This window comes from Hermetia illucens, chromosome 2 (assembly GCF_905115235.1).
Source record: "Hermetia illucens chromosome 2, iHerIll2.2.curated.20191125, whole genome shotgun sequence".
Taxonomy (NCBI): Eukaryota; Metazoa; Arthropoda; class Insecta; order Diptera; family Stratiomyidae; genus Hermetia; species Hermetia illucens.
This window is the reverse complement of record NC_051850.1, coordinates 25,151,181-25,165,981: the sequence shown is the minus strand read 5'-3', so window position 1 is coordinate 25,165,981 and position 14,801 is coordinate 25,151,181. Positions and strand designations below refer to the sequence as shown.

Sequence of the window (14,801 nt, the reverse complement as noted above, 5' to 3'; positions counted from 1 at the left end):
AGAAATTTGGCGTCTCGAGCGGGTGGTTGTAGTTCCCATAATATTGTCAGCTACAGGTATTGTACCTAAATCCCTCACGGCTTCCCTTGATGTCCTGGGACTTTCGCACAGTCTGGTTCAAACCATGCAGAAGTACACCATTCTGCATACGTGCTCGATGTTGCGGGGAGTACTCGACGGATTCTCCCACTGACCTACCACCGGCCACCACCACCAGTGCCCCTTTAGTTTTTAAGTAGGTAGGATCGTCCGAGCCTAAATGCTTGGCACTTAGTGCTAGTATTAGGTAAAATCCGGCATCTGCCGAGATTGTGATAACATGAAAAATGCTTATCCCTAAGAAGGACACGGTGCAGGACCCCGCAGACACAAGACCGATCACTTGCTTACCAACCCTCTACAAATTCATCACGTCCATTATTAGTGGAAGGATCAATGCGCACCTCGAGACCAACAACATTCTGTCCGAGGAGCAGAAGGGCTGCCGAGTTGGGTCAAGGGGTTGCAAAGAGCAACTCATTATCGACTCGGTAGTTGTAGGACAAGCAACTAGAGGCCAAAGAAACCTCTTCAGTTGCTATATCGATTATGCCAAGGCTTTTGATAGCGTTCCGCATACCTGGCTAATCGACATCCTACATCTGTATCGCATTGATCCGAAACTAATAAAGTTTTTGGCGACAGTCATGGAAGGGTGGCATACCACCTTGTCAGTCCGTACATCTGAGGGTGCTAATACCTCAGAGCCCATCCGTATTCGGAGGGGCATCTTCCAGGGGGATTCATTGAGTCCTCTTTGGTTTTGTATGGCACTGAACCCCCTTTCATGGCTACTGAATGATACTAGAGGGCATGGTTTTGCAATAAAATATGGCCTACGTGCTAAGTGCGAACTGACACACTTGATGTACCTAGATGACATCAAGCTGTATGCTGGTACTGACAACCATCTTAGAAGTCTGTTGCGAATAATAGACATGTTCAGCCGTGATATTCGGATGGAGTTTGGATTAGACAAATGTCGAATCCAAGCCATTCGCAAAGGTCATCACGAGCCGCATGCCGGACATAGCATTGGTGACCTCCACATCGAAGCTATGACCGAGACAGACTTCTACAAGTACCTAGGAATTCTGCAAGGAACCCATGCTCGAGTTGGTGATCTGAAGGAAGCTCTGCTGTCCGAATTCCTGCGACGTGTAAAGCTGGTGCTGAAATCGCATCTCTCGGGGAAGAATAAAATAAGCGCGTTGAATGTATTCGCCATCCCTTCACTGGCTTATGCATTCGGAATATTGCCGTGGACGAAGACTGACCTGGAAAACGTCCAGCGGCGGATACGGACAACTATGTCCAAATTCCGAATGCATCACCCAAAGTCTGCCGTGGAGCGGATGAACCTGCCTCGTGACATCGGAGGCAGGGGCGTGGTTGACGTGGCGGCACAACATCATCGCCAAGTCGACTCGCTGCGCGCTTATTTTTACAGTAAAGAGCAGGCGAGCCCCTTGCATGCGGCTGTCTGCAATGCAGACTGTGGACTGACTCCACTTAACTTGAAGGATCGATCTTTCAATCCTCTGAGTGGGGTGAAGTCGGACCAGGAGCGGATCGAGGAATGGAAGTCGAAGGCAATGCACGGTAAACACGTGAATTGTCTTTGGCAGCCATTTGTCGATTTGCATCTGTCGAACAGGTGGCTGTGTGCTGGGGAGCTCTTTGCTGAGACGGAGGGGTTCATGTGTGCCATTCAGGATGGCGTGGTCGCCACCCGAGCTTATAAAAAGCTCATCATGAAAGAACGGGTGGAGAACGACCAGTGCAGAATGTGTGGTTCGGCGTTAGAGACGTTGGACCATCTCATTTCTGGCTGTACTGTTATGGCACCGGTGCAATACATCACCAGGCATAATGCTGTATGTAAGGTTATCCATCAAAACCTTGCATATAAGCATGGGCTGATCACGGGAACATGTCCGGTTTACCGATATGAGCCGCAAGCAGTACTTGATAGCTCTGCTTACAGCATGTATTGGGACCGGCAAGTTCTGACTGATCGCCATACCGCACACAACAAGCCTGACGTACTGCTAGTTGACAAGACGGGTCGCTCCGCGTATATTATTGATGTTGCTATCCCCCATAATAGCAACATTGAACGGAAATACGTGGAGAAGAAGGTGAACTATGAGCCATTGGCTCGTGAAATCAAAGAAATTTGGCGTCTCGAGCGGGTGGTTGTAGTTCCCATAATATTGTCAGCTACAGGTATTGTACCTAAATCCCTCACGGCTTCCCTTGATGTCCTGGGACTTTCGCACAGTCTGGTTCAAACCATGCAGAAGTACACCATTCTGCATACGTGCTCGATGTTGCGGGGAGTGCTCGACGGATTCTCCCACTGACCTACCACCGGCCACCACCACCAGTGCCCCTTTAGTTTTTAAGTAGGTAGGATCGTCCGAGCCTAAATGCTTGGCACTTAGTGCTAGTATTAGGTAAAATCCGGCATCTGCCGAGATTGTGATAACTCGGAAATAATAATCGAGATTGTGATAACTCGGAAATAATAATCGTTGGCGCAACAATCCATTTTGGATCAGGGCCTTGAAGTGTGTTAGAGCACTTCATTTAAGACCGTAACGGTACACTAGGAGGCAATGTGGTCAGCATTGCGCTCGCCCGAGATTATTACCCTGATTTTGACTCAGGTACTCATTCACAGCTGAGTCGACTGGTATCCGACGTCAAATCACGATACAAATTCCACTGCCACCAGTGAGATTTGAACCGCGACCTTCCGTACGATAGCCTTGCGCTCTAACCACTCAGCTATCCGGACACAATATAGAGCATGATCTTACCAAGTTTGGTGGAAATCGCCCTATTACTAACAAAGTTATAATACCTCAAATTTGTTGCTTCTTTGAAAATTGAAGACTATGAATGTCAATATCACCCGAAAGTGGATACTCTCACATAATATATGGATATATTACGTGCTACGTACTAAGAAATACACAAAACCTTTCGTACTTGAAGCGTCCAGCTTCCGGTTTCCCGACCTGTTGTTCTTGGAAATAGACTTCGCCGCAATTGCACTGACTTTTCTATTTTTTTACGATCTGTCAAATGGTTTAATCCTGCACAGAAATTTTTTTAAGTTCTATATTTATTTAATGATTTTCCGGAACAGTTTGAGTATGATTCAGAAAGGATTCACTTTTCCAAAATTATATACTAAATTAACTACTTCTCAAGGTGATTCAAGGTGTTTAACGAAAGTTTTCAGTTTTTCGACCCAGTTACCGATTGATGATTTCATGGCGTGAAAATCATTGTTACTCCTTTATTTTCTTGTGAAGAGCGAGTGAAAAGACAGTTGCAGAATTTCCTTTTTTCCTAATAGATTTATTTTTTGAATTCGAACGATAATAAGATAATCATAGAATTGTAGACATTTTTAAGCCAGAAATAGACATCGAGTCCGTGGCTAAGTGATCACTATCCCTCTTCGTGGAGAATCTTGTGGGAAAGTTTTTTCAGCGAGAGAATCAGGCGCCCATCGTCGACGTGCAGGTAACAAATAAAATTTCTTTAAGGCTTAATGCCAGAGCAGGGTCTACCTAAAATTATGGCTATGTACCAAGTAATTAGGCTTGAACAATTACATCTACGTATCTACCCGCCAGAACGAGCACCTTTGAAGAATGCATGGTTTGAACCGGACTGGGCGGGAGTTCTAGGACATCTAAAGAGGCCGTGAGAAATTTAAAAGCTCTCTTGAGATTCCAAATTTCTTTCCAAATTTCTCGAGCCAGTGGGTCACACCTTCTTCTCTCAACGTTTCAATTATGAGAAATAGCAACATGCTTGTATGGAATTTTTTGATGAATCTGCTTGGAAACAGTCGATATATTGAACCGGCGCCATGATAGTCCAGACAAAAATAAAATGACTCAACGTTTCTAACATCAAACCTGCGATTCTGGAATGGTTGTTCTCTACAAATAACGTCACCTTATAACGCGTACATAAATCCATCCGTCTCATCAGATAGATTTTCACCACACAGCCATTTATTTGAGAAATGAAAATCCACCAACCGTCCCAGAGAAAATTTACTTGTTTACCGTGTATTGTTTTCGACTTGCTTTCATCTATCCACTCCTGGCTCGACTTCTCCTCATTAAGAGGTTTGGTAGATTGATCCTTCAAATTAAGTGGAGTTACCTCGCAGTCTGCCTTACAGACAGCTGCATAAAAAGGACTTACTCCTCCTGGCTGTAAAAATCTGCGCAGAGCAAGCCAGCTTGGCGTCAAACATGCTCCTGCCTAAAATGTAACGAGGCAGGATGCAGTCGCAATTTGGGCAAAGTAGTCCATATGCATCGCTGAAAATTTTCTGCAACAGTCTTGGTCCACGGCAGTGAAGGGATAATGATCACGTCCAGTTCGTTTACTTTACTCTTCCCTGAAGGCACCAACAGCACCAGTTTCACACACCGCACGAATTCCAGCAGCCGAACATCCTTCAGGTCACCAATTCAAGCGTGGGTTTTTGAAAGATTCATAGGTGCTTGAAGAACTCTGTCTCGGCCACAGTTTGAATGTAGAAATCACCGGTGCTATGTTCAACATGCGACTAGTGATGATCTTCGGGGATGGCTTCGAATTTCCTCAACCAAATGGTCATCAAAACCAACGTTCAACTTGATGTCATCTAAGTGAATAAAGTGTGTCAGATCCCATTAGCACGTAAGGCAAATTTTATAGCAAAACCATACCCACTAATATCAATCAGTAACCATAAAAGGGGGTTTAGCGCCACATAAAAGGGAGCCCCAGGAAAATGCTTTTCCATATGCGGTTCTGAGGCATTGGTACCTTGAAATGAACGCACTGACTAGTTGGGATGCACCCTTGAATTTCGTAAGAGATCGATTAGCCAGTTGAATAGAATGCAACCAAAAGCTTTAGTGTAACCAATATAGCACTAAACAGATTTCTTTGGCCTCTAGTGACTTGTTCCGGGTTACAATCCCTTGATCCAACTCGGTTATCTTTCTGCTGATCGAACAAAATGTTGTTCGCCTCAAGGAGTGCATTCACCATTCCAATTAATAAGGGTCGTAATGAACTTTTAGAGGGTTGGTAAGCAAGTAAACGGTCTTGTGTCTGAGGGATCCTGAAATATGTCCTTTAAGGGGCAATGTAGGTATTTCGCGCAGTGTAGATTTTTCGAGCCGACTACTGACCTGATTCATGCTGTGTACTAACTGAGCGTGTGTCCTAGTGAACTTTTCGTACCAGAAATTTCGCACCCGATTTAGACAAGGATCCTTGCATTTCTTCGAGCTGTTTATGGTTCGTCAAACCTGCTCTTTGATAACACCCCTAAAATTTATGCCATAGTGGTGTGGCGGTGCAAGAACAAAAGTGGATAGTTATATCCCACTTTTTTTAATATCACGACTTTCATTGAGCTTTAATAATTTATTTTGTTATAATGCACTTATACTTTTTTCTGTTCTCTGGCCTCCTCTGGACGGCGGTGGAGACTTCAGCTGTTTTCGGTTAAAGGCCTCCTTGACGTTTGTTCCCCAGTCTATGTCAGGTTGTCAGCTGTTTTCCGCGGCCATTGGGTGCAGCGATTGAGACGAATACATAACGCTACTCAGGTTCACGCCTCCGATGCTCCGCCACATTGGCTTGGCTAGTAATCTTCTCAACATGTTCAGCATGCTGGACGCGTATCCCCAAAGCTCTACCCCAATACTCCGTTAGTCCCGTTGTTGAAAACTGCACTGTCTGGCGGCTCTGTTGGTATTTCTTTGAGTGATCTGAAAAAACTCCGCTGGTTCTTCGTATACAGTGTACTCTGAACACGTCTGGAGTGAATTTCGCCATACCGTCACAACCTACTGCATACGACAGAAAATTCCATGGCCTGGTTTTCAAGTTTCCAGTGCTGATTTAAGACAGTCTAGCAATCTTCTGCCACAATGGCGTACATCGATGTTCTAGATGAATTTTCAAAGAGTGGAGTTCTTCGGTCACTGAAGCCAATAACCCGGAAGCGTATCTTTTGATTGTGTCTAACAGCTACAATTGCACCACAATACACAAGTGATTGTAGTGGCAGGAGGGATATATCAGCACAGTCTCATAATTGATTTGAGATAAAATTCTCGGAGTGCTGAAGACGCATAGAACCTTAGAATACCTGGTCTATGCAGCCTTGGAGTTCGTCCCGAACCTCAGGAAGACTTCCGCCAGACGGTAGAGAAGAGTTTTTCGGCGAGTACTGAAACTGTTTCCTGTAGTGCGCCGTGGTGTCTGTCGTCTCTGTCTCATCCACTCTTGGTCCCTAGTTCTCGCGATGACCTCAAGTCGAACACGGTTCTTGATGACGGACGCCACTCCGTCACTGAGTGTTACTGTTCTGCAACTGACTGCACAGTTACATGCGCGTGTTGTGAGAAAAGCATGATGAATATTTCGGGCAACAAGGGGTGGTAAGAAGTTGTACCTGCTTCTACTGTTCTCATTCCCTAAAAAGAGCGGATGATAAATAGGTTGATGTCCTCAACCCACTTCATCCGCTACCTACAGGAACCTGCTAAAGTGGCGGCCAGAGATTACTGCAACAAGCTACAGCAGGCGACGCAATGTTACCTGTGGCGTTTAGACGTCAAACCGTTCAACAATTATCAATTTCAACTCTGTGTTACCCATTATGGCAAACGACCACCGTTAATTGTCCATACCAAACCCCTTCCCCTCACTTAGCGAATTTGCATTTTATACCTAATTAGCAAGTGTGGTAATGCCACTTTCCTGACCTACCCCGGTGGAATTCATTATTATTGTGGTTATTATGTTTCAAGTTCCTTAATTAATTTCTGGTCGTAGATCTGAAATTACAGCTACCTCGTTTTAGTTAATTTTTTGATTCTCCCTTTTCTTTCCGACTCCCAATAAAACTCAGATAACAAAAAAGAGGTATCGTCGATTACAATGACCGGAAAATTTCGTGGTAGGCAGAAACCCCTAAAACCGCGCCTCATTGGTATTTAAGGAAACATCGCACGATAGAGCTCACAAACTGGACAGGTTCGCTATTATTAAGTGGATATTAAGTGGAATAGCAGTCACATGCTATCGACGTTGTAGAACGTGAAAACCTAGCACCACATCTCAAAAGGACATTAGAAGAGCTGACTCACGGTGGAAACGTGAAGTTGCACCGATGAACTTAAAGAGCTGAGGCTTTCTTGTTGGCAGTGGAGGGGAGAAAGGAGAGGGATGAAAGGAGAGGATGTGTGCAAGACGTGCTGGGGCTTTTGTTACCATGAAAACCAACGAGAAGTTTTTCTAGTTCACGTCGTGGCAAAAACAATTCCATTTCCGCTGGTTAGCGACTAAGAAGCGATTTTGCCATAATATACCGATCAAGAAACATCTGGTGAAGTTCCAGCACTTGTGGATAATATGGAAAGGCACCCTAACATACGGATACGGACTGCTTCTCCAAATAATAACGAAATTACTTTTGTCACCAATGCGCCTACATATCGTAAAGTCGACGGTTTGGATGCTCTGTCTATGGAAGTCTTCCATGGAGATGCTACTTCCATTCATTCGTTCAGATTCCGAAAAAAATGTGAGAATGACAATTGGGACTAATAATTAATTCTCATGAATATATTATTTAAGTTGACCTTATAAGTCATCAAGGAATACCTTGAAAGTTTGGTCGACAAAGAGCAGACTCTACAGATCCTTTTGAAGCGAAGTTCAGATTTCCGCTCCACTTGTCAATTTCACTTAGTCAATTTCAAGAATGCTTTCGACAACGTGGATAGGGGGAGAAGAACTATTCTCCTTAAACTAGCAGCCACTATCAGGGCTGTATCTGTTCACAAGAAATGTCATCTGTTGCATAGATTTAAAATTGGTAGGGAATCTGAAGTCCAGAGGGGAGCTCGGCAAGGTTGCATCTTGTCACGGATAGTATTTCTTCTAATTGCCGGTGACATTCTGCATGCTCCCTTGGCCGGAAGACGATGGAGTTGAAGTCATCGCACAATTCCTATGTTAATGTACAGCTCAAAACAGCGAAGCAGTGGATAGGTCACACATTGAGGAGGGGCGACAACTCCATTGGGACCAATGAGCACTGAAAACCCGAATATGTAATCAACCCGATCTCTCGGAAAATGAGGACCATTTCCAGGCGGAAATTCATACTATTTTGTAGGTAGCATAAAAATGTCTGTGGAAAGAAGGAGGGTGGAGGAGCCTGTTGAAAATGTTCTTTATATGAGTACCAGGCACTTGAACATCGTAGGTAATGAGTCGTTGGCAGAGTGGCTCGCCGATTGCCAATGTCAAAACCAGAACCAACGTCTGGCGCTAGTCCATCCACTGCCAAGTCTAACCTGAAGGATACAATTGCAAGAGTTCACGCTATCGAATAGGGAATTTTAAATTCTGACCTGTAAGTAAAAATGTTTACGAAAGAATCCGAAAGGAGAAGAGTTATCCAGAGTTTCATAGCCTCAAATCAATTGACCGCTGCCTGGACGAAATCGCAAGTCTGATATTTGCATTTTGGGTGCTTGCCCCAGACTGAGGGGTCCGTGGACTAAAACCGTTGAAGTAAGTTACTTCCCAACTGGTCCGGTCCGCCGTCACTTAAGACTCCCTCAATTCCTAAACAAAAGTTAGTTTAGCCTCGGTCGGCTTCAGGCCTGAATTTCCTGAATATAATTTCAACACATGTCGTCGTGTTTTTGAATTTATTTAAGAAAGCAAATGCCATCTTGTAGCCACTTCAGTCACGCTGTTCCCAGGGTAGAGGTGAGGTAGTGTTTGATGAGTTGCCTTCGCCCTGGACGAAACAGCAAGTCTAGTCTATGCTTGTTATTTGTGAATAGCTGGAAGTTGCCTTTGATTAGTCTGCCTTAAGATCTTTAATATCCTTTCATCACATGAATCTTATGCCCTTACCTAATAGGGATATTCCATTGGCAGCGCTCTAATTGCTAAATGTCATCCTTCTCTTCCTTCTGAGAGACCAATACTTTTCTTGGAGATCTGAGACATTAGCAAGAAGGTACATCAGATTTCAATATTTCACAATCTAGAGTTAAGCAATAGCATTTTGGGCGAAGTTTTTATGGAAATATCTTAATTTTATTTAATGTGATCATTAAATCTTATCTTTTTCTTGTCATAAAATTCACTCATCATCTTAAAAAGTGTATTTACCTTATACTTTCCAGACTATCATACTTCCTTGACCCCGTGCTCACTGGGCTATCTATGCGAGAGCTTTTAAGCGGCCATAAATTGAATAATATCTTTATTATCTAATCCAAGAATACTTTGACAGTCAAGCAACTAAAACGACGGGCGTCAATGGAAACAAGATAGGAGAAAAGTCTAACCGTTTGTTTCCTTGTGCTATTACATCATAATATTCTAATTAGTAACCTGTTTCAAGCCTTCTTCAAATGTCACAGAACAAGTTTGTTCTATCAAGTTTTTGTATCTTTTATGTTTCAGATAAGTGAGCAAGTGTGAACTTTCACTTTTAAAGCTCACCGTATATGGATATTCAAAACAAGATCGAGTTCAGATATTTTTACCCCAGTTTACTGATATTTGCTTTCAAGTTTGCTGTGGGTATATGTCGCGTTGTTGATACCAAGCTAACAATAGTTCGACTCATAACAGAATAAATAATGACATTATCATAAACTTTCAAAAGATTTTCCATAATATTTCGTGTTTTTCCAATATAAGATACTTACATTTGCTTGTTATCTCATGGCCAAAACTGCTAAGCAATTGATTATAAAATCGGAAGAAATGAAGATCCCTAGACAGTCTCCTTTGGTAAATCGTACAAACTCTATCCTTTGAGATTAACATTTTGAGTAAGTTTCAATAAAGATAAAGAATAATTCATTATTTTCCAGGTTTGGTTCGGTTTGGTTGGCATTTCAGCTGCCAGTTCGAGACAATTGGATGACATAAGCCAAAAGAAAACAACCTAAAATTTTCAAAATATTCTGTTTCCTTGGTAACGGATAAATCCAAGTCAAGTATGGAATACATAGTAGGTCAGAATTTGATACATTATTGTCATTTTTGAATTGAGTTCAAATCGGTTTGTGTGATAAAGTCGCACAAAAAAATATTACCTTTTACGTTTCATACTATAAAAATTCAAAAAAAATACTATCGAATTACATTCCAATAACGAATGCGTCAAAATTAGATCGACTAGAACATTTAGGATGAGCGCTTCTTAAGAGAGTTGAAGCTACTGCTGCTCAAACTATCGACGGAGCTAAGTCCGTAACCATCATTGACGTTCAACCCACTAGTACTGAGCCCACTGCTAAGTCCAGTGCTAAGTCCAGTGCTAAATCCAGTGCTAAGTCCAGAACTAAGTTCGCTGCTGATTCCGGACCTAAGTCCGCTGCTGAGTTCAGTGCCAAATCCGGTACTTAAATCACTGCCAACTCCAGTGGTGAGTCCACTGCTAAGTCCAGTGCTAAGTCCGCTGCTAAGACCACTGTCAAGTCCAGAGCTAATTCCGCTACTGATACCACTGCTAACATCGCTGTTAAATCCGCCCCTAAGTCCACTATTGAAACCTCTAGCAAAACCAGCGTTAAGTCCAGAGTTGTATCCGGTCCTGAATCCACTGTTGAATCCACTTTCTACTCCAGAGTTGAGTGAAGCTGAGGAAAGTGAACCACCATTGTAGAAGGAGCGAACCAAAGGACTGGCGACTGAGAGGGAAGAAATTGATGGGGCAACTGATGGAAATGAAGTGGAAAAGATTGAGTTGAAGGTTGGAGTGGCGAGAGTTGATGCAATTGGAGTCCTGAGGGCTGGTTCACCTGATGGTGCAATTTCAACAGATGGTTTGCCAGCAGAAGATTTTACAGAAACGGTAGCTTCAGATTCTTCGGCTACTTTTCCTTTAGAGGAAGCAGCGATTTCAACTACTTTCTCGTTGTCTTCAACTTTAGCAGAATTAGCTTCAACTGCAGGTTCTCCTGTTGGAGTGGGGACTGATGCAGCAGCATCTGGAGCTGACACAGAAATAGCATCGGGGGACACTTGCACAGACTGTGGGGGATTAATAGCTCCTCCGGAAATAGGTTGGGCTGGAAGGGCAGGGTTAAAACCGCCGATGGAAATTTGGGATGGGATTCCACCGATGCTTATTCCAGAAAGTGGAGGACTGATGGTAGATCCAAAGTGTGATCCGATTGGTGAGAGGGTTGAGGAGTAAATTGGGTTGAATGAAGGATAGGAGAAAGCAGGGTTTAATAAGGATGAGCCGAAGCCAGTGCTGTAACTTGGAGCGAGTGTAGGGAAAGAACCGAATGAGGTTGAGAATGGAGCCAAGGCAGGAAGACCAGTCTTAGCAACAGCTGTATCAACAGTGGCTTTTCCTACGGCTGTAGGAACAGTCACTTCTGGAGTGGAAACTGTCACGGCTTCAGTAGCAACATTTATGGCTGGAGCGTTTGTTACGGTTTTGGTATCTGGAGCAGCGGTGGTTACAGCTGGAGCAACAGTAGAAACGGCTGGAGCAATAGTAGAAATGGCTGGAGCAAAACTGGAAACTGATGGAGCAATGCTTGGAACAGCTGAAGCTGACAGGTAGGAACTCACGGCTGGGAAAGCAGTAGATGACAAAACTGGGCTACCGAATGATCCAAATGAGCCAAAAGAATTGTATGATGGAAGGCTACTAAGGCTACTAAGTCCGGAATAAGGCAAACTTGAGCCGAATAATCCGCTGCTGAAGCTGGGAGCAGTTGAGAAAATGTTGCTAGCTTTGAAAATTGGAGCACTTAATCCTGTAGCAATGCTTCCGGTTTTTGATGCAACAGTAGCACCAGCTGATTTGATCTCTTCAGCTGATTTCGATGCAGCAGCACCTGCAGCGGCAACAGCACCTTCAGCAGATTTGGCGAGACCACCAAAGTTACCTCCGAAGGAACCTCCAAATGAACTCAAACCACCAAAATCGGCATTGTTCAATCCGGCGCTGAAGTAGCTTGCATCAAATCCGCTTGGAGCAATTCCATTAGCGAAGGCAAAGTTTGATCTACCTTCGGCTTGACTTCCTTGGGCGGCACCGCTGGCACTTTCCGATTTGGAAGCACTTTGTTCAACCTTTTCACTTGATCCTGATTCACCAGCTCCAGAACTTGAAGCAGATGCAGCACCACCTTCAGATGATTTGACCGCTCCGAAATCAGCATTTTCAAATCCACCGCTAATGGCACCATAATTTATATCACCGAATCCACCGAAACTTTGGGCATCAGCTCCTCCGAAATTCTGTGAGCCCTCGACTCCCGCGATGCTATTCGATTTAACAGCTGCATCACTTTGTTCCTGGTTTTGTTGAGGTGCACTCTCACTTTTAATTGACGACGCCTCCTCGGCTGAGGCGATTGCGAGCACAGCAAAAGCGATCAATGCCCACTTCTACAAACGAGACAATATCAAAACAAAAAGATAAATCACATATTCCTCGGTTAGATAACTTCTCACTTTACCATTTTTGACCGCGTCTAGAACCGTCTTTCAATAAAGCAAATCCTGAATGTTACACAAACTTGCCTCCGCCAGATATTTATACTGAATTTTTTCCCTGTATTTTAAAAACCGGTTGAAACCACAAAAGTATTAATTTAAATTTCGAAGACACCTTCGATGGCGAATATAATAGTGTAATAGATACCAGCAAGGTTATATAATCATCGCCGAAATAATTCTTAAAATTATAATTTTTCTAAACAAAAATTCATGCTTTGGTGAAAATACGACAACAAAGTCATGGAAAATCCAAAAGCCTACAACAAGGCCGGTTAAACGGCTAACAGGGGCCGGGGCTAACAGCAAACCACGAAATCCAGTTTTGTCGCGAAAACTCCAAGAAGTCACGCAGATTCGTTAATAAAAACTATTATTAGATGCAATATTGCTGCCAAAAGACGAGGAGGATCCCAAACTGGATCACTTAAATGCACTTCGAATCAAAGTAGAATCAGTTTATGTCAGAAAATTGCAAAACGAGCGAGTTTCCCAACGTGCTACAAATCGAGCGACAAATGGCAGGGCCCATAAAATCTAGCTGGTATGGAAATGGCTGAGTGGCCGCGTTTATCAAAGTTGAGAAGATTCGTCGACTAATTTGGACAAATTAGTCATCGTGACTGCTCCAAAGTTGTTTTAATTTTGTTGAGGCGCTCACAGGTGTGGGTTAAACTTTGTCAGGTGGAAATGTATCTTTACATGTAGTATCGGGTCCATTTGGCCACTACAGAGAAAGTGAAACTGAATTTCTGTTCTCCTTGCATAATTTAATTTAATTCTCGCATCTCTAATTCTTCTAATGGATTGTTCAAAAGGTGAAGGTGACGCTAAAGATAGGAATAGGATTTGGAAAGATATATAAAAACTCGGCTCTAGTTGCCGTTAATGTGGTGTTTTTATTTGGACAGAAAAATAAAACCAACCGCTAACTTTATAATAAAAACAGAGAGTTCGCAAAGGGAGGCGAAAGGTAGAAGACGAAGGACGTGGCAACTGTGATAAAATTAGAGCCAATTATTCTGTAGATGTGCAAGTGACCAAAAGTATCTGATGCTATAAGACCTTTTGTTTCGGCCCTAGAAAGCATCCCAGGTTCAGCTCAAAAATGAAATAAAAACCTGCAGTACCATAAATAAGTATAATGGGCGAGGACGCTGCTGGGACTGATAAGCACCACAAAGTGTGAGGTGTCAAGGTGAGACTGCAATTGGGAAATCAATCGACTGTTCAGTGATAGCACGATATCTCCTTAATTTACTTTCAATTTTCCTGTGGCTCAGATTGAAGAGGCTCGATGGACGTTAACTCTGAGTGGCTTATGGCTAGGTATAGTATATTACGAAGTTGTTACCTTAGTTCCAATTTAATTGATAATCAATAGTAGTTTTCCGGAGTCATCCCATAAGATCATAGCAGAGCTATAATACAAGGGTCATTTCCTGCTTTAAACCGGTCGCTAATACCTCTGAGGTACCCGAACAAACAGTTCTGGTCTCCAAGGTGGTACTACACTTCGTCGAGATACACTGGGAGTCTGTGGAGCACAGCACTTAGCCGACGTTGATGGGTTTACATAAGCCCGGCTCTGCCAAGTTATCAGTTGCGACGTATTTCACGAGACAGCCCTATCGGGATTCTGGTCGGGCTGGATTCATTCAACTGGTATTAGTAGACCGCTTAACACACCGAGAAGCACACGGCTAAAAACGTATCACAAAATGATGGGGCTGCCGTTGCAGAAGCGGCAATTCCAATGCCCTGCAATGTTCCCGTTGCAGAAAGAGGAAGTCGGTGAAACTGAACTGAACTGGCCATGGACATGGGCCGAGTGGGAATACAGTCGATTATCCTTATTAGAATCGAAAGGAAAGGTTTACCAGATTATGCATGGATAAAATTCCGCTCAACGATCCAATCTGGGAAGTCTAAAACGACGATATTTATTGTAGAAGAAGAAAACCTAACATATCCTGACTGATATGGAGCGACCGTTTTAAGGGATATCGAATTGGTGGGAAGGATGCCACTGAAGGGAACTTAATCCAGGGTAATGCGCAGGGCTCCAAAAATAAAGAGAAGAAGGGCGACAACTTGCCATGCCGATGGAAAACTGCCTGCTTAAATTCAGGGCGGAACGAATGTTGGAGAAAAAAGGAAAA

The 14,801-nt window shown here is 43.4% G+C and overlaps 1 protein-coding gene and 1 long non-coding RNA gene across 2 annotated transcripts; one reads left to right on the top strand and one right to left on the bottom strand.

The window, feature by feature from the left end:
• Positions 1-3,287: 3,287 nt before the first annotated feature.
• LOC119647698 lies at positions 3,288-9,715 on the top strand. The gene is made up of 3 exons (XR_005248920.1): positions 3,288-3,579; positions 9,291-9,456; positions 9,574-9,715. It is a non-coding gene; the product is annotated as an uncharacterized LOC119647698 (long non-coding RNA).
• Positions 9,716-10,069: 354 nt separating this feature from the next.
• LOC119647695 (uncharacterized transmembrane protein DDB_G0289901-like) lies at positions 10,070-12,714 on the bottom strand. The gene is made up of 2 exons (XM_038048778.1): positions 12,603-12,714; positions 10,070-12,531 (listed from the first exon to the last, which is right to left on the bottom strand). Exons 1-2 carry the CDS (start codon positions 12,603-12,605, stop codon positions 10,306-10,308), a joined length of 2,229 nt encoding a protein of 742 aa, XP_037904706.1. The 5' UTR covers positions 12,606-12,714; the 3' UTR covers positions 10,070-10,305.
• Positions 12,715-14,801: the final 2,087 nt, after the last annotated feature.